Below are 25,441 nucleotides of genomic sequence, written 5' to 3' on the forward strand. Positions count from 1 at the left end.
AAAATTAGTTCCTTGATGAAGAAACCACTTTCTTGGTGAAGAAACCAGTTTCTTGATGAAAAAACCACTTTCTTGGTGATTTTTCTAATGATTTCTTGGCGACAATGCCGGTTCGACGACTTTTTTTACGGCGGCAATAACTGCGCGATTTTTCCAACACCGGGAACTACTCCGCAACTTTTCGGCACCGACATCAAACTCCGGAATAGTCGTCGGACTTGGCATTGTCATCGGTAAAATTACGAAAAATCACCAAGAAACCGGTTTCTAACATCGAAAACCGGTTTCTTGGTGATTTTTCCAACGACAATGCTAATTCGACGACTTTTTCGGCAGCGAAGAACTCGGCGACTTTTTCGGCACCGGCGGCTACTCCGACGACTTTTCCGGTGCCGATAGTAAATTCCGGTGACTTTTCCAGCACGAGTGACAACTTCGGCAATCACTATAGTTTTATTTGTTTTATTTTTTTAAAAAAAATAAATATGAAGGGAATTTTAATATTTTTTATGGTAATTTAATTAAGTTTTTATTTTTTATGAATTTTAAATTCAGATTTCTTTTTAATGTTTTGTATGGTTTTTTTTAGAAAAAAACCATATTTTTAGTTTGATTGGTTAGATAATGCCATATTTAGTGGTATTTATTTTTTATGCCATATTTATCATAACCTTAATAATTTTTCCCATATTTTTGAAAATAGCCCTAAAAAATAAGTTTTTCAAATTTTGGGCTCAAGTGGGTCAAATTCAGGTGGATCAGCTTTCGAGTTAGGCTAGACTTTTTATTTTATTTTATTTATTTTTTTAATATCACTTTTTTAACAAAAAAACTTAAAAATAGTACAATTATACAATATGTTATTATACATACATATTACATAAACTAACACATTAATAATTTAACACACACTCACAAATTCACAATTAAAAAAAAAAAGACATATATATAATATAATATATCTATTCTATATAAAGTGTGTCTATATAACCGAATTCTTAGTTTATGAGAAATTCGTGGGTGACTTTTATTTATATTAAAAATAAAATAATTTATTATTAAAAATAAAATGGTTTATGAGAAATTCATGGATCATTTCTTATTTATATATAATAAAATAAATCCCATTAAATCCAAAAAAAAAAACATCATTAAATAAAAACAAAAAAATGACTCAACATCAAATCTTCAATTACACAGCATGTAAATTACTCAACATCAAATCTTCAACTACACAATACATGTAATTACTCAAACATCACATCTTTCAATTATAAAAAAAAAATGACTTTTTAGGAGGGAAAATATGGTTGTCTAATAGAGCTAAAACAATATGTTTCCAATGTGATGAAAAATTAAAGCAACAATTTTGTTAATATCAAAGAGTTTGTAAAATCCGAAAGAGTTTGGGCACAAAGAAATGATGTTTCTTTTTCTTACTCTTTTTAGAATCAATATATGAATAATAATTTGAATTAATCTTATAATCTTAACTTTTTAATTCAATCAATAATTATTTGTCACGTAATTATTAAGTCTTTTCCCTTTAATTTTCCTTTTGTTGATGATGCTAATTTATTCATATTTTGATTTCTACAATTTTTGTGTTCAGACTATTAAGGTAGTGTTCTCCTAGGGGATCTAACGAGTTTCGCCCCTTCGCTAATGGCCTCTAAAAGTTCAAATTCCAATATTGTATAAATCTTCAATTTGTTCTATTTCTTATATTAACTGAAATTTTGCTACTTTTTTTTTTTTAATTTACAACTTGATTGTTTATATCTTATTAGGGACATTCATGGAAATTAGGGTTTCTTTGAAATATACAATTAATGAGCATTACTTTTTTATCATAGTGTGTTTTCCATGGCTGAAAACCTCAATAATCTCTATCATTTGATATCAAATAAAATAAAATTATCATGAAGTATACATTATGGTTATTTAATGAGTAATTAGTGTGTTGAAATTGGCAAGCTGATATTTAGAATTGTTTATAATTGAATCGCTACTTTGTCAAAATTAATATTAAGTATATTTATATGTTTATAGGTTTATCTATTTTCTCTTAGATCAATCATGCTCATATAGCAAAAAAATCATACTCATATAGACATGTTATTTTCATTTTGTAATTTAGATCTTCTTAGTCATTATTTAGTTCACTTAAACCTTTTCCGATTATGATAACTGAAATTTTGTTTCTTTTAGGTACTCCATTACAAAGATCTGTATTACATGTATTATTTATTTTTGACTATGAGGAGGTGGATTTCTTTATTGGGAAACATATAGCGTGACAAATTATTGTTCATATATTGAATAATTATTTTTGATTAATGAGATTCATATATATAACTTTGTACATTGAATTCTTTATTCAAATAATTATTTTTGATTTTTACGTGATTATTTATTGTTCATATATCTAGAATCCTATTTGATTAAAGTTAAAATTATAAGATTAATTAATTTGTGATTTCTTCCTATACACATAATAATAATAATCTCACCGAATAACTAATAACATTTTTTCTTTAATTTTTAATTGTATAACTTTCAAATAACATAGAAAAAATTAGCATAAAATTTAGTATACGTGCCTCGCACGTAACTTTTTGCTAGTATATATATATACATAAAAAGAATGCTAACCGAGTTTTGGGTTTTCAAAAATATTAAATCCAAACTTGGCTCAGTACATTACCAAGTCATACCTGAACCTGGTCTACTAAAATTGAAACCTATTTTTTTGGAGTTTTTCTGGTTTCAGGCTAGGTTGGTTACAGGTGGGTTTCGAGTTTCGAGTATAAATGTGCAGCCCTACAAAACAGCTCATAAAAATATCATTTTTATTAGGAGTAATAATATGTTTAGTACCCAATTATCTAAATTGTATTCAGAACTTATTAGTAGCATATGCTACTCACTACTAATGCATTCTCGCCCCTATTTTTATGGAATATTTTTATTCTTGTATTAATGGTTGAGATATTTTTCTTAGAAAAAAAAATATGTATACACATAAATAATACACAAATTTGACACTAGTAACAAATTACTTTAAGTTTTAACAAGTGAGACTTATTTTAAATGAAAATGATTAATTACAATCATTTATCAAATTTATATAATAATTAAACTTATTATATTTCGTCGACTAATCAAAATATAACACGTGTATATAATTGTGTACACGTAGATAATCCACAATGACACTTGTTGAAATCTAACGGTAAAAAGCAAAACAGAAGTACATTTCAAACAGTGTTATAGCTAAAAAAATTAGTTTGTGAGGTTAAATGTAACAAATCGTGTAATTCAAATAATTTTACTGTCAATATCATTTTAAAAAATAAAAGTTAAAACAACCAAATGCTTATTATAACATAATTCATGTTGTTATATAAATAATAAAAAGTCAGTTATAATTTCTCTAAATATGGTGAAAACACTAACGGTAGCCCCTTCATCACTCTTCAAGTAATGTGAAACATATTCCCATGAAATGAAATATGCATACCAAACAGCCCCTAAAGTGATGGCCAAAGGAAGGGGGCATGTAGGGTCATTTGCCTCCAATTTTTTGTTCACATATATTTTGTATATAAATTTTGGGTATTTTATATTTTGACCTTATAAAAATATTTTTTTTTCATTTATGTCCTTACATATTTTTATATTGTCCCCATAAAATTTATGTATTTTATTTTTATTCCATATATTTTTACTTGTATCCTTGTAAAATTTATATTTTTCACTTTTATTCACATATATTTATTTTTATTTTCACAAAATTTGTCTTTTTTTCAATAAAATTTTATTTTTCATTAATATTTCAAAAAAAAAAAACTCCCCACTAAAATATTGGGCTAGCTCAACCAGTGTTAGAATTTGGGAATAAGATGAATGAGGTTCCATCTCAAAACCAATTGACAATGGAAAGAGTAGCCCATTCATCTTATATATCACAATTTATTTCCACACATTAACAATAGGGAACTAACTCTTAATACACCCTCCCACGTTTGGGCCTAGAAAGTATGGGTATAACGAACGACCTTTAAAAAACTACAGGACCGAACGTGACATTTGAAAGAATCCCACAAAGACAAATATCAGGAAATTTGTGGGTATACACGTCGGGAAATTTGTGGATTTTGAAACAGGTCAAAGACCCCAACACTGGAAATTGGCACATATTGGCCGAAAGGTCCCAAATGGAGGTTAAAGGGGAGACAGCGGAAGTATCTGTTTGGACCGGCAGCACTTTGGCTCACAACGGATCACAAACGAATTTTTGGATCGGTGACAATTTGGGCTCACAACGGATCACAAGTGACTCTGATACCATGTTAGAATTTGGGAATAAGATGAATGAGGTTCCATCTCAAAACCAATTGGTAATGGGAGGAGTAGTCCATTCATCTTATATATCACAATTTATTTATACACATTAACAATGTGAGACTAACTCTTAATAACCAGCTCTACCTAAAAGTTTTTCAATATATAAAAGTAAAATGAAACAAATAAATTGAAAGTGTTCACATCTCAACTTATTGTGATTTTGTCCAAGAAGGGCCTCTCCCTGCAAGCATGCAAGTATTTTGCATGTGTTCGTCTCCCTCGAAAGCTCTTAGTGTTGCGATTATGTCCTACACATACACGTAGTTCACTCACTTGTTTCATTGCTTTAACTCAAATCGCAATTATAGAACTTCCTTCTCTTCTTGGTCAAGATATAAATGGGAAAGAGTCCTATCAAGTAAAGGCCATAACCAACCTTCTTATTTCTTAATCATAAATATACCCAAAATATCTACAAGTTTTGACCTAGGCAAAAGTTTGAAAATGGTTAACATCCATGTGTATGAGAGTAATACGAATGGATATATAAACTAATTTATAAAACTAATATATTATTTAAAAATAAAATAAAAAATAACACTAACCAATCATCCATCATATTTATAAATGATCAACTTAAATTTGTACAAATAAAAAATACCAAAAAAAGAAAAATATAATGAACTCTTGAAACCAAATCTTAAATTTGTACAAATATTTTAAGACATCAACCACTTGTAATTGTAGTATAAAATTCTGTCACCTCAATGTTAAATTAAAAAATAAAAAATAATCAAAATTTAAAATATGAATTTTGTGTGTGGGTGTAATAAATGAATTAGGTTTAAAAATAATGGTGGAATTGAATTGAATATGTTGAGGGGTCAAGATGACATGCATCTCTACTACTAAACACATAAGCAAAATAAATGGGCTTTAGAATTAGAACACAACATAATCTGCAACACAATCTGCCTCAAAATCCGCTCCTATATTGAATTTTGACCCTTTTTGTGGGGTAATAAGTAATAACCCTAATCTCACAATAAATTACTACATTATTATTATTATTATTTTTAAAAGTAATTTACGGTATAAATACTTAAGTTTAACTTCTAATTGTAAATAAATACATAAGTTTTATTTTTAACGGTAATAATATTTAAGTTATAATTTTGAAACTTTTATAGATACCTAGTTATTAACTGTTAAGTAAATTACCACGTGATAATTCGTGATTGATCCAAGTCATTAAATATTTATTTTTTTAAAAAAAATAATTAAAATATACTAATAAGAAAATGATACGCGAATAATGACTTAACATTTAACGGTCAGGTACCTACAGAGTTTTAAAAATGTAATTTAATTATTATTACCGCTAAAAATTAAACTTAGATATTTATTTACAAGTTAAACTTATTGTTATACTTTTATATTTATTATTATGACATTTTTAATATTTTATTATTAAAATTTAGTTAGCATGCTATTTTACATTAAATAATTTTTATAATTATTATTAAATTTTATATTTACTTTTGTATTATTATTATTTATATTTTTAATTAATTATTAAATAATATATTAAATTTATATGAAAATTTATAATTTTGGATTAAAGGACATATTTTTAGTATTATTATATATGACATATTTTGTATCATTGACATATTTTTTTAGTCCAATTATAATACACATATTTTTAAATTTATACAGATAAATTACTCTATCACATTCGGATAGTGTAGAATATTAAAAATAATACTGAAAAAATCGATTTAAGGAAAAAAAAATCTTGAGGTAAATTTCTCTTACAAAATTATTACATTATTTCTTTCAAAAAAAAAAATTATTACATTATAAATGTAAAGCTAAAGTGACGTATGGTTGATGTCATACTCGGAAGTCCAACAAGTCTGGGCCATGCTATTGGTTGCTCCATGAGAGTGCTGACGTGGACAAGACACCTCATTGTCGGTCGTCTTTCTCATTCGTGGACCCCACTTTTGCTGCCTCAGCCAATTCCAGCTTTCCACGTGTCCCGGCTGCCACACACCTTGAGATTGAATTTTCATCTTCGAAATTAATTCAGGTTAGTTTGAAACTTTGAATGAATTAGGCACTGTTTGGTTAGAATTTAATTTAATTTAATTTGGCAAATAAGTTTTCAATTTCAATTTTGCTTTTTTTTTTTTTGGTGTATTTGTTAAGACTAGTGGATGGACCGTGTTAATTTTTTAAAAAAATGATAATTAAAATTAATATATTAATATTCCTTAATATAAGCCGTAGATAATGCCATATGTATTAATAGATTAGATTAGAATCCCATCTTTTAGGAAGAAAACCTAGCTAGCTAAGATATCAAAATATTATTATTATTATTATTATTATTATGATGCAATAATTATATAGCGTGTGCCAAATAAAATTATGAAGAAAAAAAAAACACTATTCCAGCTGTAAAATATAAAACATTTATTCAAAAAAACCTACCTGAGAAGGCAACAACAATATTAATTATCTAAAAAAATATATGTATTGAAAAAAATGTACATACACCGATACATTTTTATCTATTTTGTTATTCGAAATAAATTTTTAGTTAATTTTTTTCTTATAATTATATATATTATAATTATTTAAAACATCTTGTAAAATTTTAAGAAATTCAGAAAAATTTAATACGTAGAAAATTGAGTTTATTCAGTGTATTACATGCATGATTATTTTATTTTACACGTATATGAAATAGATTGTTTGAAAGAATATTAAATATCTTAAATAACTATAATATACAAGAATATAAAAAATAAATTAGACTAAAAAAATTTTCTAAATGAGAAAATAACAATTAAAAAGTACATCAATACATTGTAGAAGTATCCTATATAATATTATTAATATTACTATTTTTGTTAATAAAATAAAAAATTAAAAAACCCCACCATATATAGAATCAAAAACTTTGAGTACATACTAAGCAAGAAAAGAAAAAAAAAAACCTAGTTAGCTAGCTAGAAACATCTCACCACACCACATCCACCTATTTCTTTCTTTTTTTTTTTTAATTAATTTATTTTTCCATATAAATACGAAACCAATCTTCCAAAATCATAACAAAACCTCTCTCATCTTATTTTTCTTTCCTTATTTTCTCTCATATGTTTGTTTCTTGAGAAAATATTATATCATGAGCAACATTCCAAGATCTCTTACCGATTCTTCCTTTACTCTATTCAAGCTAGCAATTTCTTCTTCTGATCCTTGGCCTTTTTCTATCAAATTTTTCTTGTAACACAACACCTAGCTAATTAATCATCCAAACACAAAACAAGAACAAAAACCTATTCCTATTCCCAATTCCTACTCCTCTAGCTACTAGTAATCCTTTGTTTGGTTATTTTTTTCTTTCAAAAATGACAATTTCTAGTGAGAAATTAAAAAATACCAACAATATTTTCCATCTCAATATTCCCCACATTCATTTCCATAATCATAATGATCATGAAATTGGGAATAAAGATATCCCAAAAGGGTGTTTGGCTGTAATGGTTGGAGAAGAAGAGGAACAAAGAGAAAGGTTTGTTATTCCTGTTATTTACATAAACCACCCTCTCTTTATTAAACTTCTTAAAGAGGCTGAAGAAGAGTATGGCTTTGATCAAAAGGGTCCAATTGTCATTCCTTGCCACGTGGACCAATTCAGAACCGTTCAAACCATCATTGATCAAGAAAATAATTCTCTCAATCAACACCATCATCATCACCATCATCATCACCACCATCATAATCATGTTTGGTGTTTTAGGGTTTGATTTTTTATTAAATTTCTCATGTAATTAATTGATTGAATTTGTTTTTTTTTTTTTTTATCAAAAGACAAAATTGTGTGTTGATTTGAAATTATTAATATTATTATTGTACAATTTTATTACTTAATTGTGTGTTTGTGTTTGGTTTTGATTTTGCTTGTGTAATTAATTAATAATATTATATGTTGTGATTAACACATTATAAATATGATTTTGTAGTATTTTTAGACGCGGTTTTAGATAATTAAACTTAAGTGACACGGTTTATTAAAATGAAGATTTCATCAAATTAATTAAATTAAATTGCATAGAATATTTTTGCTGAAAAAATTAAGTTAATTGCTATAAGCTAAATTTTAAGAAAGTGTGTTTAATATTGTGAAATTATAGTTTTATTATTTTGGATATGTTTTAGGAATATAAATAAAATATAGATTTATAGTAAAGATTATTTTGTAATAATCATATCATATCATAAAGTATTTGAGTAATGATTGTATACGTTACATTATTCTAGCTTCACTATATAATATTAGGTAGGGGTCCCTTTTAGTTAATTATCAGATTCCCTAATTAATGTGTTTATTTTTCTAATTCTCTACTAATTATATTGTCTTTTTATTTATATATAGTATAAACCTCAATTAAATTAAATTATTTGTGAAGAAAAAAATGCATGATATAAGATATATATATATACATATCTTTAAAATTACTCAATATATTCGTAATATAATTATTATAATACAAATTGTCTTAGTAGTTTACATTACTATTACAAGCCTTGAACTAGCTAGAAATACTCCCTTTAATTTTTTTTTAAAAAAAAATAGAAAAGGCTGTCTAGCTAGCTTGATAATATAATATAATTGAGATTTTGATTTTATATATATATATATATTTAAATATGTAATTATGTAAATTGTCAGTAGATTAGATCATACAGTCTAATTTTATTATATTTTTCTTCAATTTCATAATTATAAACCTTATATGTATACTATATATTGAATGATCATCATATATATATAGCATTCTCTCTAATATGTAGTTAAGCATTAATTAAGTCAATTGTGACCACAATTTTTTTTTAAAAAATAAATAAATAAACTTGTGGAATCAAAGTAAAACAATGTGTTCTCTCTCAAAAAGAAAAAGAGTAAAACACTGTGTATATACACACACACTAATTATAAATTAGCCTAATAATAACATAAATAAAATTATTATTATTATAATTATTAATTGCAAAGGATTTTCTTTATATGGGAGAGAGATCATGTAAGTTTCCAAATGATACTCTTTTCTTGTTATATATAATTATATATATGTATAGATATAACTATTTTATCTATGGTAGCTTACCTATATAAAGCAATCTTAAATAAGTGTCTAAATCACTAACAAATTTATTTATTTATTTATTTTTGAAAGGGACTAAGAATTTGGTGTGGTGTAGTGAGTGATTTTTTTTCTATATTTTTCTTTTGGATTTTTTTGAAAACCCTCAAACTCTCCCTTTATTGAATAGAAAATTTTCATACTCAACATTTGTTGTGTTACATATTAAAGTGAAATTCTCACAAAGTATTTAAAATTGTATTTTTTTTTTTTTTTTTTACATTTTTACGAATTTTTTTTCTTTACAATTTTACAAGTTTGTGATTTTTTAAAGAAAAAAAAAACGTTATTTTTATGTTGCCGCAACATTATACTATATTTATGTAACATGAAAATAACGGTCTTAAAAAAAATCGTAAAAATATAGATAAAAAAAAAAAATCAAAATTCTGTAAATAGAGTTTCCATTCCAACTCAAATATAAGAAATTATAATTCAATACTAATGAAGATCCAACTCAAATATATCAAAGCTAAGAAATTATTTTTTCAGAAGAATGAAAAATCTAAATTAAAACAATAGTTACGTACACAATATTATATTCATTTATCGCTATCAATTAATTAAAAATTGTATTAAAACATTACACATAATATTATTTCTTAAATTTGTAAAAATCTTGTCTAAAATAGATATGATTAGTTAAAAGAATATTTTGATGTAAAATTTGGATACATATTCATTACTCATATGAATCCAATTACAAAGATTTCTTAGCTTTTGATTCAATTTTCTAAAGTCAAAACAAAATATCCATATTATAATTTAACAATTAAAATAGATATATAGTGGGAACAGAACAAAAATCATCATCATCATCTTATAATAATAAATATTATTTGTTTTAGAATTTCGGCTAAAACACTGGCCATGTGAAAGAACCCTATGGAACCAATATGAGTGAGAGCTGTCATAATAAAAAAAAATTAAAAAAAAAATAGGCTTTTATTTCATTGCTTTCTTTCACACCAAGTTTTTTTTTTGGTGTCAAAATTTCAGTTCAGATTTTTCTTAAAATTCCAAAAATACTTTTATTTGTATTATTATCTGTTATATTATTTTATAATATAATAATAAAGTAGATTAAAATGTGATAAATATATGTGAATAATATATTAAGTGTATGGTAAATAAATGTGTAACCTATGATTTTATAACCTACACTTTTGTAACCTACATGTTGTAACTTGGAGAGGAGTTACAATTTGTTGTCACTTGTAACTCATGTGTTGATCACACATTATTAGTGTAATAAAAGGGTTGTTACACAATTTGATGATAGGATTCAAATGGTATGAAATATAGTTGTTACAAACTATATTAATACTCATTTATATGAGAGAAATGAGTGTTGTGTATTTTGAATTCTAAGTGATCACCTATACATTATAAAAGGAGGTCTTTGGTGCTCATTTGTAAGAGATGTCAAGTTTTCTATCAAGAAAGCACTTTGCTAGAAAACCCTAAGGCTTGATAATTCCCAAAGCTATTTCCTAGAGAGTTCCCTTAGTGCTTAGAGATAGGGGGAAATAAGCTTTTGGACAAAGGTGTAATACCTTGTTCAAGTCATGGTGATCCCCACTAATCTACACTCAAGGTTGTGAGTGAGTGTTTATATATATATATATTATTCTCTTATTATATATATACATATTTTATATTGCATGTGTTGTAATCTTCTCTTCTACTTTTCATATATATATATATGTAATATATATAGTGTTTATATATGTATTGTAACATATATTTAATCAATCTCTGATTTTAGTCCTTGTATTATTTTACAATAGAGTTGTAATAAATCTTGATTTTCTTCCATTGTTATAAAATCTCTAACAATCAAAAGCTTAACCCTTTTCAATGGAAGAGGAGATAAATCAAGATTGTGATAATACAAGGATAAGAGATTTTATGTGAAAACCATTCATGGGTGAGCATGGTGGTGTATATTATGTGATTTACTATTTTATATGATAGTAATATATATGATATTTATATATGAGTTATATATATGTGATCATGTGTTTATATCATATTATATATATGATATTTGAAATTTATATCATGTTATTTTATGTATATATGTGAGATATATAATATATAACATGTATATATATGAGTAATATATATTATATATATGTAGAGCATGTGATATAATATATATTAGTGAGATTAAATATGTAGAAATAATTATTTCTATGTATTTATATGAGACATGCATATATAATACATATATTATATATAATATATATCATGAATGTGTATTAAAGTGTATATATGTTATATATGTGTGAGATATGTAACATATATAGTTGTGTAATTAATATATATTATGTGTATATGATATATATGTATATTATAGTATATATGTTATATATATATAAGATATGTAACATATATATTGTGAATTTAATATTGATATTATGTGTATGTTACATATGAGATATTGATTAGTAACATACATATTATATTAACATATGAGTTACATAGCATGATAAAAATGTTGATAGTAATAAAATAGTGTTTATTATTATTGTGAGAATTATTATCATCTATTTTGTGAATAAAAAATATTTTAAATTCTTTTTTAATTTGGTGTTGAACATCTCACTTTATGAGATAATAAAAGATGACTTTTGAGAAGTTATATCTTTTATTGGATTATAAGAGATAATCATCTCATATTATGAGATAAGAAAAGTGAACTATATGAGAGTTACACTTATGAGAATTGTCTTGTCATAGCAAGAACAATAGATTAAAAGGGGATCCAAACTTGTGAAATGAACCATAAATTGGAAAAACAATTTTAGACTCAAAAATAAAGTGAGTCAATGTTGATTCAAAAAAAAAAAAAAAAAAAAAAAAAAAATCGTGAAAAGATAACAAAATTGGAGAAGCAATTTTGAATCTTAAATAATCAAAGTGGTGAACAAAATTGATGAGAATTTTGTTAACTTTGGTATAATTTTGGGCTAATCTCAATAAGGAGATAACCTTAAAATTATGAGTAAAAATAATCACATTATTTTATGAGTAGTAACGTGAGTTTGATATTTTAGTTTTGGTGAGAAAACTAAAAATGTCAAATGGTATTTTTATAGTGGCTTTAAAGAGTCATTTGAAGAGGAAAATACACAAAAGTGATATTTTATATACACTTTATGGTAGAAATGTGGGGGTGTACCACAAATTTAATCAAAATGTGATGAGACATTGTTGATATTTTTGATTTTGAATTCAAATTCTAAATCAAGTTTGGCTATGTGCATAAGTGAAAATATTGACATATTTGGTGTCAAATTTTTGGTAAAAATAATTTCAAGAAGGAAATTAAATTTAAGAAAAATTATAGAGACGAAGTGGTCTTCTATATTTTAAAATCAAGATATTATCTTGATAGTGAAATGTGAAAGTGTGGGGGTGATACTCCAATATGAAAAGTTTAAGACATGTTTGGTGTCTTAAAATAAAGTATAATTTAGACATGTTTGGTGTCTAAATTAGTGTTTAATTTTGATATGCATGGTATCAAAATTATTGAGAATTTGAGTTGTGTGAAAATTAATCTTTTATGATTAAATTTTCAAAGCTTAAGTACTTAAGGAGAAAAGTGGTCACAAAATGAACACTATATTTTTGGCATGCATGATTCACATGGAATCAATAGTGAGAGGTTATAACAAATCGCTTAATCTCCGTACAAGATTAAAGCATGAATTTTCGAAGGATGGGACCTAAACTCCCTTAGCGTTTTGCTCATTGATGGTAACCTATCTTAACACTAGTAAAAATCTAGTCTTAAGTTCAATAGGTAATAACAAGTCAATAGAGTGAATGTGGTACTCAATTGTCCCATCTATGGATGAGTACATGTTGTAAAATTGAGGGTTAAAACCAAAAGGTTTTTTAATGGAGCTTAAGCTTAAGAAAACTCACTTAAGCTTAAGAAGTGTCCTAACGAGTGGTGAGACACTAAAACTCCACCTATATGGACTAGAGGTGGTGCCGCCTCTTATGAGAATTGGGAGTATTCTCTAGAGAGTCCATGAATTGGAATTTTGCACATGGCCATTAACGGTGCAAGAGCAAGACATGCGGTCTCAAGTGAGCATTAGCGAGGGTGTGTGTGTTATCACCGGTTTGTATTAAAGGGATAGTGGTTCAATGCTACGGCAACCAAAATTTCATCAAACTTTGTGGTAACTACACTAAGGTAAAATTCAAGTCGAAAGACATTTTACCTAATGCACCTAAGCAAGACTTCTTTAAAAGTGTATATTTATTCAATCAAAGTGGGGGAATGTTATATTTTGATATAATATTTTGATTGATTAAATAAATGTTACAAGTGTGTTACAAGTGTGTCACACATTTTAATCTAGTGGGGGATTGTTATATTATTTTATAATATAATAATAAAGTAGATTAAAATGTGATAAATATATGTGAATAATATATTAAGTGTATGGTAAATAAATGTGTAACCTATGATTTTATAACCTACACTTTTGTAACCTACATGTTGTAACTTGGAGAGGAGTTACAATTTGTTGTCACTTGTAACTCATGTGTTGATCACACATTATTAGTGTAATAAAAGGGTTGTTACACAATTTGATGATAGGATTCAAATGGTATGAAATATAGTTGTTACAAACTATATTAATACTCATTTATATGAGAGAAATGAGTGTTGTGTATTTTGAATTCTAAGTGATCACCTATACATTATAAAAGGAGGTCTTTGGTGCTCATTTGTAAGAGATGTCAAGTTTTCTATCAAGAAAGCACTTTGCTAGAAAACCCTAAGGCTTGATAATTCCCAAAGCTATTTCCTAGAGAGTTCCCTTAGTGCTTAGAGATAGGGGGAAATAAGCTTTTGGACAAAGGTGTAATACCTTGTTCAAGTCATGGTGATCCCCACTAATCTACACTCAAGGTTGTGAGTGAGTGTTTATATATATATATATATTATTCTCTTATTATATATATACATATTTTATATTGCATGTGTTGTAATCTTCTCTTCTACTTTTCATATATATATATATATGTAATATATATAGTGTATATATATGTATTGTAACATATATTTAATCAATCTCTGATTTTAGTCCTTGTATTATTTTACAATAGAGTTGTAATAAATCTTGATTTTCTTCCATTGTTATAAAATCTCTAACATTATCTGTAAACAACAAGCTTAGTATCCCCATCCATGATTGTTTGACTTATTTGTTCCTAAGATACCGGAAGTTAATTTCTTGATTAGTTTGACTTAATAGATTATATTATAATTTATAATCCCTCTCTTTATAAAAATTACATAAAAATATATATGGTCTGGTTTATACATGAAGACTTAGTAATATATATATATACATATATTATTTGGGGTAAGAACAACTCAAAGTTTGAACTTTTAAACAGTCTCTCTTTAATCTTATAGGTAAACCAGTTTAGTTTTGCAACCATTTTCTTCAAACCAATCTGATCCATATATATGTTCTATATAATAATATTAAATATTTTAAAGTCAAACCCAATTGGCTAAAATATAAGTTCTTTGAGTGTTAATAAAAAATTGGGATTAAATAGTTATAGAAAAAAGAAAAAAAAGTTATTTTATGCTTAGATTCTAAGGGTTATTTAATGAGGACCACAACATTTTAATTATGCTTTTAAAATCATTAAGAAAAAAAAAAAGAAGAAGAAGCTAATAATGGAAAGTTCAAAGCTTGAAAAGAATTGAATTGACTTTTTCCTTTTTCTTTTTTAAAGCAAACAATTGAGTTGACTTTGAAAAGGCTTAAGGAATAGACATTGGACAAATCCTAGTTTGAATCATTTGTAATAATTTTAATACAAGAAAAAAAAAAAGTTGTATTTTTCTCAAAGATTTCAACACATAATTGTTTACAGTACACAAATTATTTTTACAAAAATTAAACAAAATATGTTCATGTAAATTAATTCATACAAGCTATTGCAATGCAATACCAACTGTTTCAATTTCTTTTCTTTTTTTTTTTAACCTATGTAGACAGACACTCCAATTTTCACCTTTTACCATAGAAGGAAATGGTAAACCAAAAAAAATACACAAACCACTTTCAGTAAGAGGGGAGGAAAAGAATTCTATAAGAAAAAAAAGTAGGGGAAAATTGTTCTTTAAGTTAAACTCTATCGATGTCTCGAATTAGCGTTTCGTAGTGTCACTCCATGCAAAAATTTAGTATATCCAAGGAAGCTAAGCTTCCCATCTGAAGTTCTGATCCAATCATTCAATAAAGGATAAGCTGTTGGACCCAAACTCATCTCCTGCACAACAAATGTTTTGGTTTTCTCTCTTTAGTTTCGCGGTTTTCTTCAGCCATAAGATATTTGTGAAAACTAATGATTATGTGTACGTACCTGGGCTAACTCCTCGACTGAGATGGAACGGTTTCCTTCGATTTCAAAAAACTCGAATGCTGTACTTGCAATCTTTTCCCATCCTTCAAGGGCTTCTAGTTGATAAGTACTGATTGCAGCGGCACAGAACTCTTCGAAGTCCATTTTCTTGTAAGAAAGTGGTTCCATCTAAAATTTAAAATCATAGAAAAGCTAAGTATTTTTATAACCAATGAAGCCATATGGGAAGAGATCTTAATGAAGTTGGTTCATGTGATTTCTCACCAAATTTAAAATGTCGGAAACCCTTGCTTCCCTCATGGCATCAGTAGCATTTTTTGTGAGAGCCTGAACCAAATTGAATGGTTATGTTTAATACCAGAAGCACAAACTGAAACAACTACAGTAAGGTGATTGATCTAACTAACCGTTCTAAAATTATCGAGTGTTACATATCCATGTTTTGGATCCAAAAGCCTAAACTGGGCTCGGAGATAGATGAGCTCATCTTCTGTGATAGCTTTTGATAGTGCCTGTAATTACATAAATGTCACAAGCAAAATGAAAAGCTGTAAGTAGAGCATTATAATCCACAACAAAATGAACGAGTATCGTGCCCAAAAGGTGGCCTTGTTTGGGGCCAAAGACCGCCAAAAATGGGCAATAATTGGATGAAGGGGGAAGGCAACTTTACCTTTAAGGCCGCACGTTTCAAAGGTGTTGCTCGAATATATGACTTAACTAGCTTGTAGATTGAAATATCTAAAGGCAAGTCACGACTTTCATCTCGTAACCAAGGGTGAGCTGAAATAGCACAAACATCATTGTTACTTTAGAAAAAAACTAAGAGTAGTGATATCAAAAGTGTGCGTGAGTGAATGGCATTAAGATAAGAAGAGTGGTTGAATTAAATTACCAAGAGCTTGCACAGCAGTCATTCTTTTTCTGTGATCCTTGTTCAGAAGCCTTTTCACAAAATCTTTCCCTTCTGGTGACACTTCTGGCCAAGGTGAGTCATTGAAGTTAGGATCGGCTCTTAATACTGAACGGAATATGCCTGATTCAGTACGAGCCCAGAAAGGTCTGCTTCCACACAGCAATATATATGTTATGACGCCGATACTCCATAAATCTCCTTCAGTACTGTAAGATCTATGTAATACTTCAGGAGCAACATAGTATGCACTGCCAACTATATCATTGAGTCTTTGATCTACAAACCGACAAGAACTTCAGAATGTGAATACAAAGTGATTGATCAAAAAAGATAATGAACTTCAAGAGGAATAAACAAATGATTTGTACTTCTTTTGTTGAATGAGACTAATAAAAGACAGTAAACAAGGTCAGTTCAGTAGACAAAAGCGGGTACCTGGCCTAATGAAATCAGACAGACCAAAATCGATAACTTTCAATGGGGCATCTTCATCTCTTGTAGTGAAAAGAAAATTCTGTCCAGGAGTATAATAAATAAGGAAGTTGCTTATTAGATTGTGTAAGTAAGGAATCAAACTATGCAAATGGGATAATTAACTCAAACTTCAGAGTGATGTACCTCTGGCTTTAGATCACGGTGCACAACGCCTTGAAGATGACAAAAAGCAACTACACTTAAAATCTGTACAATAATACTTTTTGCATCTTCTTCTGTGTATCTTCCACCTCTGCATAAAAAGAATCAAATTTAACAAAATAAATAAATAATGGTGACTTGAACCAAATTAACAGAACCCGAAAGCAAAATGAAAAGAAATTGGCTATACCTTGCCAAAATTCTATCAAGTAGTTCTCCACCTTCACATAACCTAACAAGTGAACATATTGTTACTAACTTCATATGAAACTATTAAACGGGAGGCAACTATGTGCTTCGTAAAATAAGCATAAAAACAAGTGGACGGAGGGAAGGGAAACATACTCCATTACAATGTAGACATTATTCGAATCCTCAAATGCATCATGGAATTTGATCAGATTTTTGTGCCCCGATAATGCCTTCAGTATTTTCACCTCCCTACGAACATCCTCAATAGATATAGCCGTTGTCATCTGCAAAAGAATATGTGCTTAGCAACTAGGAGCCTTAAACTAAAACTTGTTGTAATACATTTTCATGAGAAAGTAACACATTCTAGCTTAACTTTCAGAATATAAAGATGTCAATAATTCTTAAGCCAAAGAAGAAGCTTGCTTCTGAAGAACAGACTCAACTACGATAACAGCATACAACTAAATAAGTATGATACACGATACACAAATCACTCGTGCAGAAAGCCATTACTTTCTTATGATAAATTACTAGCTGAAATCGTAGTACTTCAGTTCAGTAATGCATAAATGATCAACCAATTCCAGTCCCAGAAAACTATAGCAGAGAATGTAGAGATTTAACCCTCTCAGACTAAGTGTAATCATAAAACTTCCTTCCTTCTTATCTGTTTCAATCTCAAGCTACTATTGTCTTCCTCAAATGGCTCCTTTTCAACATAAAACCAAAACAATATATATATATTTATATATGACAGCTCTTCCAGAATCTCTCTGATGCCTATAATGCCTATAAATGAAATTCCCATATATAACTACATCAAATGCCATGATAATTGAAGCTTCTAAAACTTCAAATACTGAGAAAATCATGTGATCACCATTCTTTATTCAAATTTCACTAAGATTTTCCATTACCTAATTCTTCAGAGCCTAATACCCACCTAGAATAGCTAAGATTTTTCCAATCACAATGATCTGTCTAAAACCCCAAATCCCCATAAAAATAAAAACAAAATCTTTAAAATCTAAAGAACCAGAATTCTAACAATCATAATCTTTACCTTAGCTTTGGATATGATCTTCACAGCAACAGGCTGACCTTTAAGCTCACCTTTCTTGCCCTTAGCCCAACAAGTATGACCAAAATGCCCTCGACCCACCTCCTTCCCAAGCTCAAACCTTGCCCCAAAGTTCTTCCCATACCCAAAGTTCTTATCAAGCTCTCTCTCTCTCTCCCCTTCATCTCCGTTCTGTTCCTCCGGAATCGGTCCATCCTTAGGTCTCGGAGACTTCCCCTGCCGGCGACGAAGCGCCGCCATGATCGGCTTCGCCGGTGAAGGAGGCGGTAAAGGCCATCGGAACTTCCTCCCAGGTGTTCTCGCCGGCGATGGAGCAACACCAGCTGGTAAAGGACTAGTAAAAGGACTGGCGGTAAAAGAATAAGCCGGAGTATTCTTACCGGAGTGAGAAGAAGCTCCTCCTCCTCCTCCTCCTCCGGTAACGGAACTAGTCGGAGCTTCATTAGAAGTCTTTGACTGTTCTCCGTTGACTGTGGAAACGGCGACTTGCTTTGTACAGCATTGTCCCATCGTTGATCTTCACTGAGTCAAAAAGTCAAATCATCCAACGGAGGAGAACTCGAAGCTTCTAACGACGGCTCCGGTGACTGGAAATTTCAATATTTAAAAATAAATAATAATAATATTAATTTTTTAAATAAATAAAAATTAAAAAAATAATAATAATAAAAGAGAGAGAAAGAGAAAGAGAGGTTGAAACGTTTTTTGATGAATTTTGGTTTTAAAAGGTTTTAAGAGAAAGAGTTTATATATAAATTGAATATAAAGGCTAACGTTACAGCCATATATGAAAATTCCATTTGTGAAAGTTTTAATCCTAGCCGTTGGATCATCTTTTCATCTAAAGAAAATTATTAAGTTATTTCTTTATTATTGTCTGTCCTTGTCAAAAGTTATTCAATTTTTTTTTTTTTACTTTGTTAAGAAAAAAAATAAAAAAAAAATCCAAAGCTAACTACCATCTTTAATATTTGTTTGGTAATTAAATGGTTTTGTCAGTGTTTTAATATTATTTTTTTTCTCTTATTTAAATGTGGTAATTTAGATTACATAATTGAATAATTGAAAAAGAATATTCTAAAAAAATGAAAAATAAAGACTTCTAAAAATTTTGAATTGGCTTTACCGTTTACACACTTTGTGTTTTTTGTAATAATTATTTAAAAGAAATGTATACATTTATTTTAGTATTTGAAATAATTTTTAGTTAATTTTTTTGTTATAATAATATACTTAATAGTTATTTAAATTTAGAACAGTAAAAAAAAGTTCAAATAATGTTATAGGCATAATTATTTTATTTTATATATGTGTGAAATAAATTGTTTAAATATTATTTTTTATATTTTAAATTATTTTATTTAAATAATTATAATATATATGAATATAAAAAAAATTAAAATAAAAAATTATTTTAAATACCAAAACAAATCAATTATTGAACACCTAGTGAAAAATATTCTATTGTTCATACTTCATTGACTGAAAAGTGCTTCTCTTTTTTTTTCTTTGGCTCCTGAAAAACTGAAAAAGTAGTTGATTTAACATAGCAAAAGTAATAATAATAATTTAGAAATTCACAAATTACTCAAATTTAAATAAATAAAGTTTCACATAATTCTTTTGAGACAACTAACAAACAAAACTGAAAATTGTTTTATTTCCAAGTCACTAAATAATAAGTAAAGTTTTTTGTTCTTCTCAAAAAAAAAAATCTATATAGGACATGAACATGTAGTTTGGAGCAAAAAATTATTTATAGATAAAATAAAATTGAAAGAATGTGACATGTTTTGTATTAATTAACTTTTTTCCTTTGATTACATCGCTATAATTATTCTTTTTTTAACATATATAAAAAGTTTATACCTTTCTTCCACAATATTATTCTTCTCCATTGAGACTAAAATTATTATTATTATTATTATTATTATTATTATTATTATTATTATTATTATTATTTTGGGGTAATATTATGAATTTTTAGTGTATCTCAAAGATTAATTTAAAATAAAAATTTGAGTAAATATCATTTTAAACTCTATATTTACAAAAGTTACTAAATGGACCTTCTATTTTGTTAAATGACAAAATAGATTATATAGTTTTCAAAATGGTACAAATAGAATTCTGAACTTATTTTTTGTCAAAATAAAATTAAATAATAATCTGATCTAAAGGTGTTATGACAAAACTGTTTATTTTTTTTTTTTTGTATCTGTTCATGTTACGAATTGTCTTCAAGCTGGTTATATTAAAAAAAAATGTAAAAAATTAAGCTAAATGTCTTATTTTTACTATTTTAAAAAATACAAGATTTATTTTATCATTTAACAAAAAAAAATAGTCCAATCGATAACAAAACATAAGATTCAAAATAGTATTTACCCTAAAAAAATTTCAATTAACAAATAAAGTAGAATATTAGAATGATCCATATAATATAATGATGATATGTGATTAGGGTTTTACACCAATGGCAAAAAAGTTGGTGACCTTTTAGAAATAGTAGGTCACCAAACCAATTATTTGTTTATATTACTATTCTTTAAAAGAAAAATCAAATTTTTGATTTTAAAAAAAAAACAAATTTTAATAATTAAACACAATTTAGAAATAAATTTTAGTATGCAATATCTGATTTTATCTCATTTAGTCAAATATTATTATTATTATTATTATTATTATTATTATTATTATTATTATTATTATTATTATTATTATTATTATTATTAAGACTAATAAACTAAATTAAATTGTTTGACATTTATTTTTTGTTTTAGAAGTTGTGTTTTCAAGTCCTTTGAAAAAAAAATATATTGTGTTCTCAAGTATAATAAGAGTAGAAAATATTTTTTTGCTTTTTCATTTTTTTAAACAAGATTATAACTAATTTATTTTTATTAAAAACAAAATTTAGTGAAAAATAATTTCAAAAGCTTAATCAATAAATATATGGTTGTACTATATGTGTTTCTGAAATAGCTTTAAACTTGCTCAATCAATGAAAAGTACAAGACCATGGCCAAAAATGGGCTGTCATCTTTAAAGGCCCAACCATATTTACTTTCTCTTACTTTAGAGGTATGAAATTTATCTTAATTTATTTTATTAAAATAAACAAAACAATATATATTTATTTATTTTCAAGATTTATAATTTATGACTTAAAAAATGTATAATATCAATATAGGTATAAATTAATTTACATGTGAATTATACAATATAACAAAAAAAAACATATTAATAATCCTCTTACTAGTATTTAGTCTTCAACCCAATACAATTTGCCTAAACTAGAACTCATGAAGGGAAGAAGTGTAGAACCTCAATAAAGTAGGGAGACAAGAACAACTAATACCACCATTTTAGGAGACCATCCCTACCATTATGAGGGACAAATACATGTATAGACACCATTGATATTAAGGACCACTTAGAAGTGGCATCTTGCAATTGGTTAGCGATATTCTATAAAAATTATTACATTAAATTATATGGACCTCTTAACTCATAATTTCGTTAATAATAAATGAGATATTTTTTATGAATTATTTACTGAATGATAAATAATAGAATAATTTACACAAAATATTTATGTAATTTTGTAGTTAAATCTACATAATTCACAAGTTTTTATCATTTATGAGCAATTTGTTTACTGAGTACAAAATTCAATAAATACAAAAAATGATGAATTTCTCTCAAAGTGATCACTTGATAATTTTGTCGTCATTTGCACAATGATCTCCTTTACTGTTTATAGTATTTCTAATATGCCATTTATTTCTTTTGAACTTATCTGAATAATTGCTTATAAAACGTAGATAATTCTCACGATTCATATAATTACTTTACAACGTGTGATAAAATGCATAACTGCTTAGTAACTGTCATTTGATTTTATCGAATAAATAATTATTTCACTGAGAAGTCTTCTTACACTGTGCTACTCGCAAATAAGTTTAGCAGTCCTTCATGTGGGTTTCTTAGGTCCATCTCGTATTATAAATATCTTATGTAGTGACTCATCTTGCCTTCTTATATCTTGTATTTTCTTTTGTAATGTGTATGTTCTATACTTCGTTATTTCTAAAATGATTGTAATATATACTATTTTGATCTCGCTCGTTTTCTATTTAATAATTAATATTTTAACTCACATTTGATCATTCCTTAAAGTAACACTTAAATATAAGTGTAAATATTAATTTTCGAGACGCTTTAAATACCATATTCACTTCCCTCAGGTGCATTCTCTTTTAATTTTGAGCTCTTGTTCACGTGTTGTGACTATATTTGTTGTTCGAAATATGAGCATTAGAGGACCCGATATTTAAATGCATCAATGGTAATATGACTTTTTGGAGGGTGCTAGACACCACAGATACCTTTTAGTTATTCTCAACGTATAAAATAGAATCTCTATATAAGAATACTCTATTAAAGAATAACTCTAATTTATTATAAAAAAAAATTATGCCTCAATTTAGTTCAGTTATAACTAAGAATAACCTTTAAATTACAATTAGTTATATATTATCTAAGTCTCGTATTAAGAAAATATACATTTATACAAGAATAATCATATTTTAATAAAATATATTTAGTTTATAACTTTATTAATAATTTTATTTTAAGTTATAATACATGTATAAATATTATATTTATTCAAAAATAATTTTATTATGATATAGTATTAAGAATTTTATTTGTCATTATTGTTAAATTTGACACTTTATAGTATTTCTCTCAATTAAAATATAATATATACTTAAGTGTATTAATAGATAGAGATTGTAGAGTATATATTTATACATAATTTACTGTATTTGTATTGGACCTTAATTTTCTTTTTCTATGAATGAAATTCTTGAGTTTCTCTTTAAAATAAAAGTTATAGATATTTTCAAATAGGTATCACATTATATTTAATTGTATAATTGAGATTAATGTAATTTGAATATACAAATTAAAATTATGTGTCAAAAAAAAGTTTTTGTGAGTGTGAATGAGTTCAATATTAGATTTATTTATTTTGTGAGTGTGAAAGTGTTTAAGGTGATTTTCATGGCTTTATATAAATCTTAAAATATATACTATATATACATATGTTACTTTTTTTAATGTTTGGAATGAAACATGATGTTTTTGTTAAACAACTAAATTTGATACAAGTGAGATTCACCAACTTGGAACAACAATATAATTCTTTAGCAATATTTAAATCCAACAAAATCTTGATGAATCAAAAATTGTTACTTTAATGTTTTAATGTAGGAAATTAAACATGCCATTTTAATATATTGTTGTTTGTCTTAACTCTTAAATCCAACTTAATACTTTGTTGTTTACTTAATACCTATATAGTAAATTAATTTGAAAATATACATTTCCATCAATTTTGGTAAATATTTCTCTCTCTCTTTTTTTTTTTTTTTTCTTTTCACAACAAATATATAAATATGTTTTATATTTAAATATATTCTATCAATAAAAAATATTCATCAAAATTAGTGAAAAGATACAATTTGAGCTAACTTATGATGTATATTTTTTAATTAAACAACATTTTAAATGGTTTTTTAAAAAAGGCAACATTTTAAAACTTAAATAGTCAACATGGTACTAAATTACTTCAAACTCCCTTTTAATATATAAAATTTTAAAACCCATAATTATTATATTAATTACAATAAATTTTACTCTAATTAGGATGTGATGTCCAACAATACAAGAATTTATAGGCTTATCCATTATGGTAAACTAGACAAAGAAGATTGAAATTTTAAATAAATATTTTTGTTTATTACAAAATTGATGAGAAAAGAAACTTTCATAAAGAAAGATTGTGAACAATGACATCTTAAATTTTAAGTACATTTGGCTTAATTATGTGCATTTTGTATACAATGTGAACTTTGGAATAAATTTATAGGAAAATAACAAATTAAATTAAAATAACATCATTGTGAAAAAAAATCATCTATACTATAGTTTTACTCTTATAAAAACAAGTAGTACGTTTTTTTTTTCTCTTTGGATTAATGGCATTGTTCTCATTGAGAAATTTCTTATATCTTAAGAAAGTTATTTTGTTTTTTATTTAAAAAATTATATATTTTTTAATTTTATAGGATAAGGATTTTGTAATTTAAGGCCATGTGAGAGTAATTATTTACAAAATACAAAGCACACAATCATTACTTGTATCTAATTTGAAATTGAATTAATCAAAATGAAATGAATTTTTAAGAAAATATATACATTTTTTTTATGATAAACTTTGTAATTTTGATTTTTAGTTTTTGAATTGTGATAACCAAATTAAATAGTCTATAATATAAAGGAATTATAAGACCATATTTAAAGTGGTCTCATTATAATATAAAGTCAATAATTGCCTCCTTATATTTATTTTGCCTGATAAATAAATAAATAAATAAATAAAATGATTATTAAAAATAAAAATAAAAAGTCAATAATTGATGGTTGTTTGTGGCAGACGCGGATAAGACATTGAAAATGGCGTGGTGTGACTTTGGCATTATTATAAGTCTTGCTTCGTTTTTTTCTTCTTTATTTTACTTTTCATTCATTACTAGAAAGATAATCACTACTACTAAC

The 25,441-nt window shown here is 26.5% G+C and overlaps 2 protein-coding genes across 2 annotated transcripts; one reads left to right on the forward strand and one right to left on the reverse strand.

Moving 5' to 3' along the window:
- Positions 1-7,344: 7,344 nt before the first annotated feature.
- Positions 7,345-8,295, forward strand: LOC115718161 (auxin-responsive protein SAUR32). Its single transcript, XM_030647120.2, has one exon. The coding sequence runs from the start codon at positions 7,773-7,775 to the stop codon at positions 8,169-8,171; it is 399 nt and encodes a 132-aa protein (XP_030502980.2). The 5' UTR covers positions 7,345-7,772; the 3' UTR covers positions 8,172-8,295.
- Positions 8,296-15,441: 7,146 nt separating this feature from the next.
- On the reverse strand, positions 15,442-19,537 carry LOC133033019 (CDPK-related kinase 4-like). Its single transcript, XM_061107543.1, has 11 exons — positions 18,797-19,537; positions 17,884-18,014; positions 17,729-17,770; positions 17,521-17,629; positions 17,338-17,416; positions 16,882-17,178; positions 16,660-16,769; positions 16,394-16,498; positions 16,251-16,313; positions 15,987-16,154; positions 15,442-15,893 (listed from the first exon to the last, which is right to left on the reverse strand). Exons 1-11 carry the CDS (start codon positions 19,322-19,324, stop codon positions 15,756-15,758), a joined length of 1,770 nt encoding a protein of 589 aa, XP_060963526.1. The 5' UTR covers positions 19,325-19,537; the 3' UTR covers positions 15,442-15,755.
- Positions 19,538-25,441: the final 5,904 nt, after the last annotated feature.

Source organism: Cannabis sativa, unplaced genomic scaffold (assembly GCF_029168945.1).
Source record: "Cannabis sativa cultivar Pink pepper isolate KNU-18-1 unplaced genomic scaffold, ASM2916894v1 Contig2, whole genome shotgun sequence".
In the NCBI taxonomy this organism is placed as follows: Eukaryota; Viridiplantae; Streptophyta; class Magnoliopsida; order Rosales; family Cannabaceae; genus Cannabis; species Cannabis sativa.

What these genes read in the sequence shown, in the direction of transcription:
- LOC115718161 (XM_030647120.2), top strand. Translation starts at nt 7,773, where the DNA reads ATGACAATTTCTAGTGAGAAATTAAAAAATACCAACAATATTTTCCAT.
- LOC133033019 (XM_061107543.1), bottom strand. Translation starts at nt 19,324, where the DNA reads ATGGGACAATGCTGTACAAAGCAAGTCGCCGTTTCCACAGTCAACGGA. An exon ending in CTTGATAGAATTTTGGCAAG is followed by an intron (nt 17,630 to 17,728) that starts GTATAGCCAATT and finishes CTTTTTATGCAG; the next exon opens with AGGTGGAAGATACACAGAAG. An exon ending in TTTCCGACATTTTAAATTTG is followed by an intron (nt 16,155 to 16,250) that starts GTGAGAAATCAC and finishes TTTAAATTTTAG; the next exon opens with ATGGAACCACTTTCTTACAA.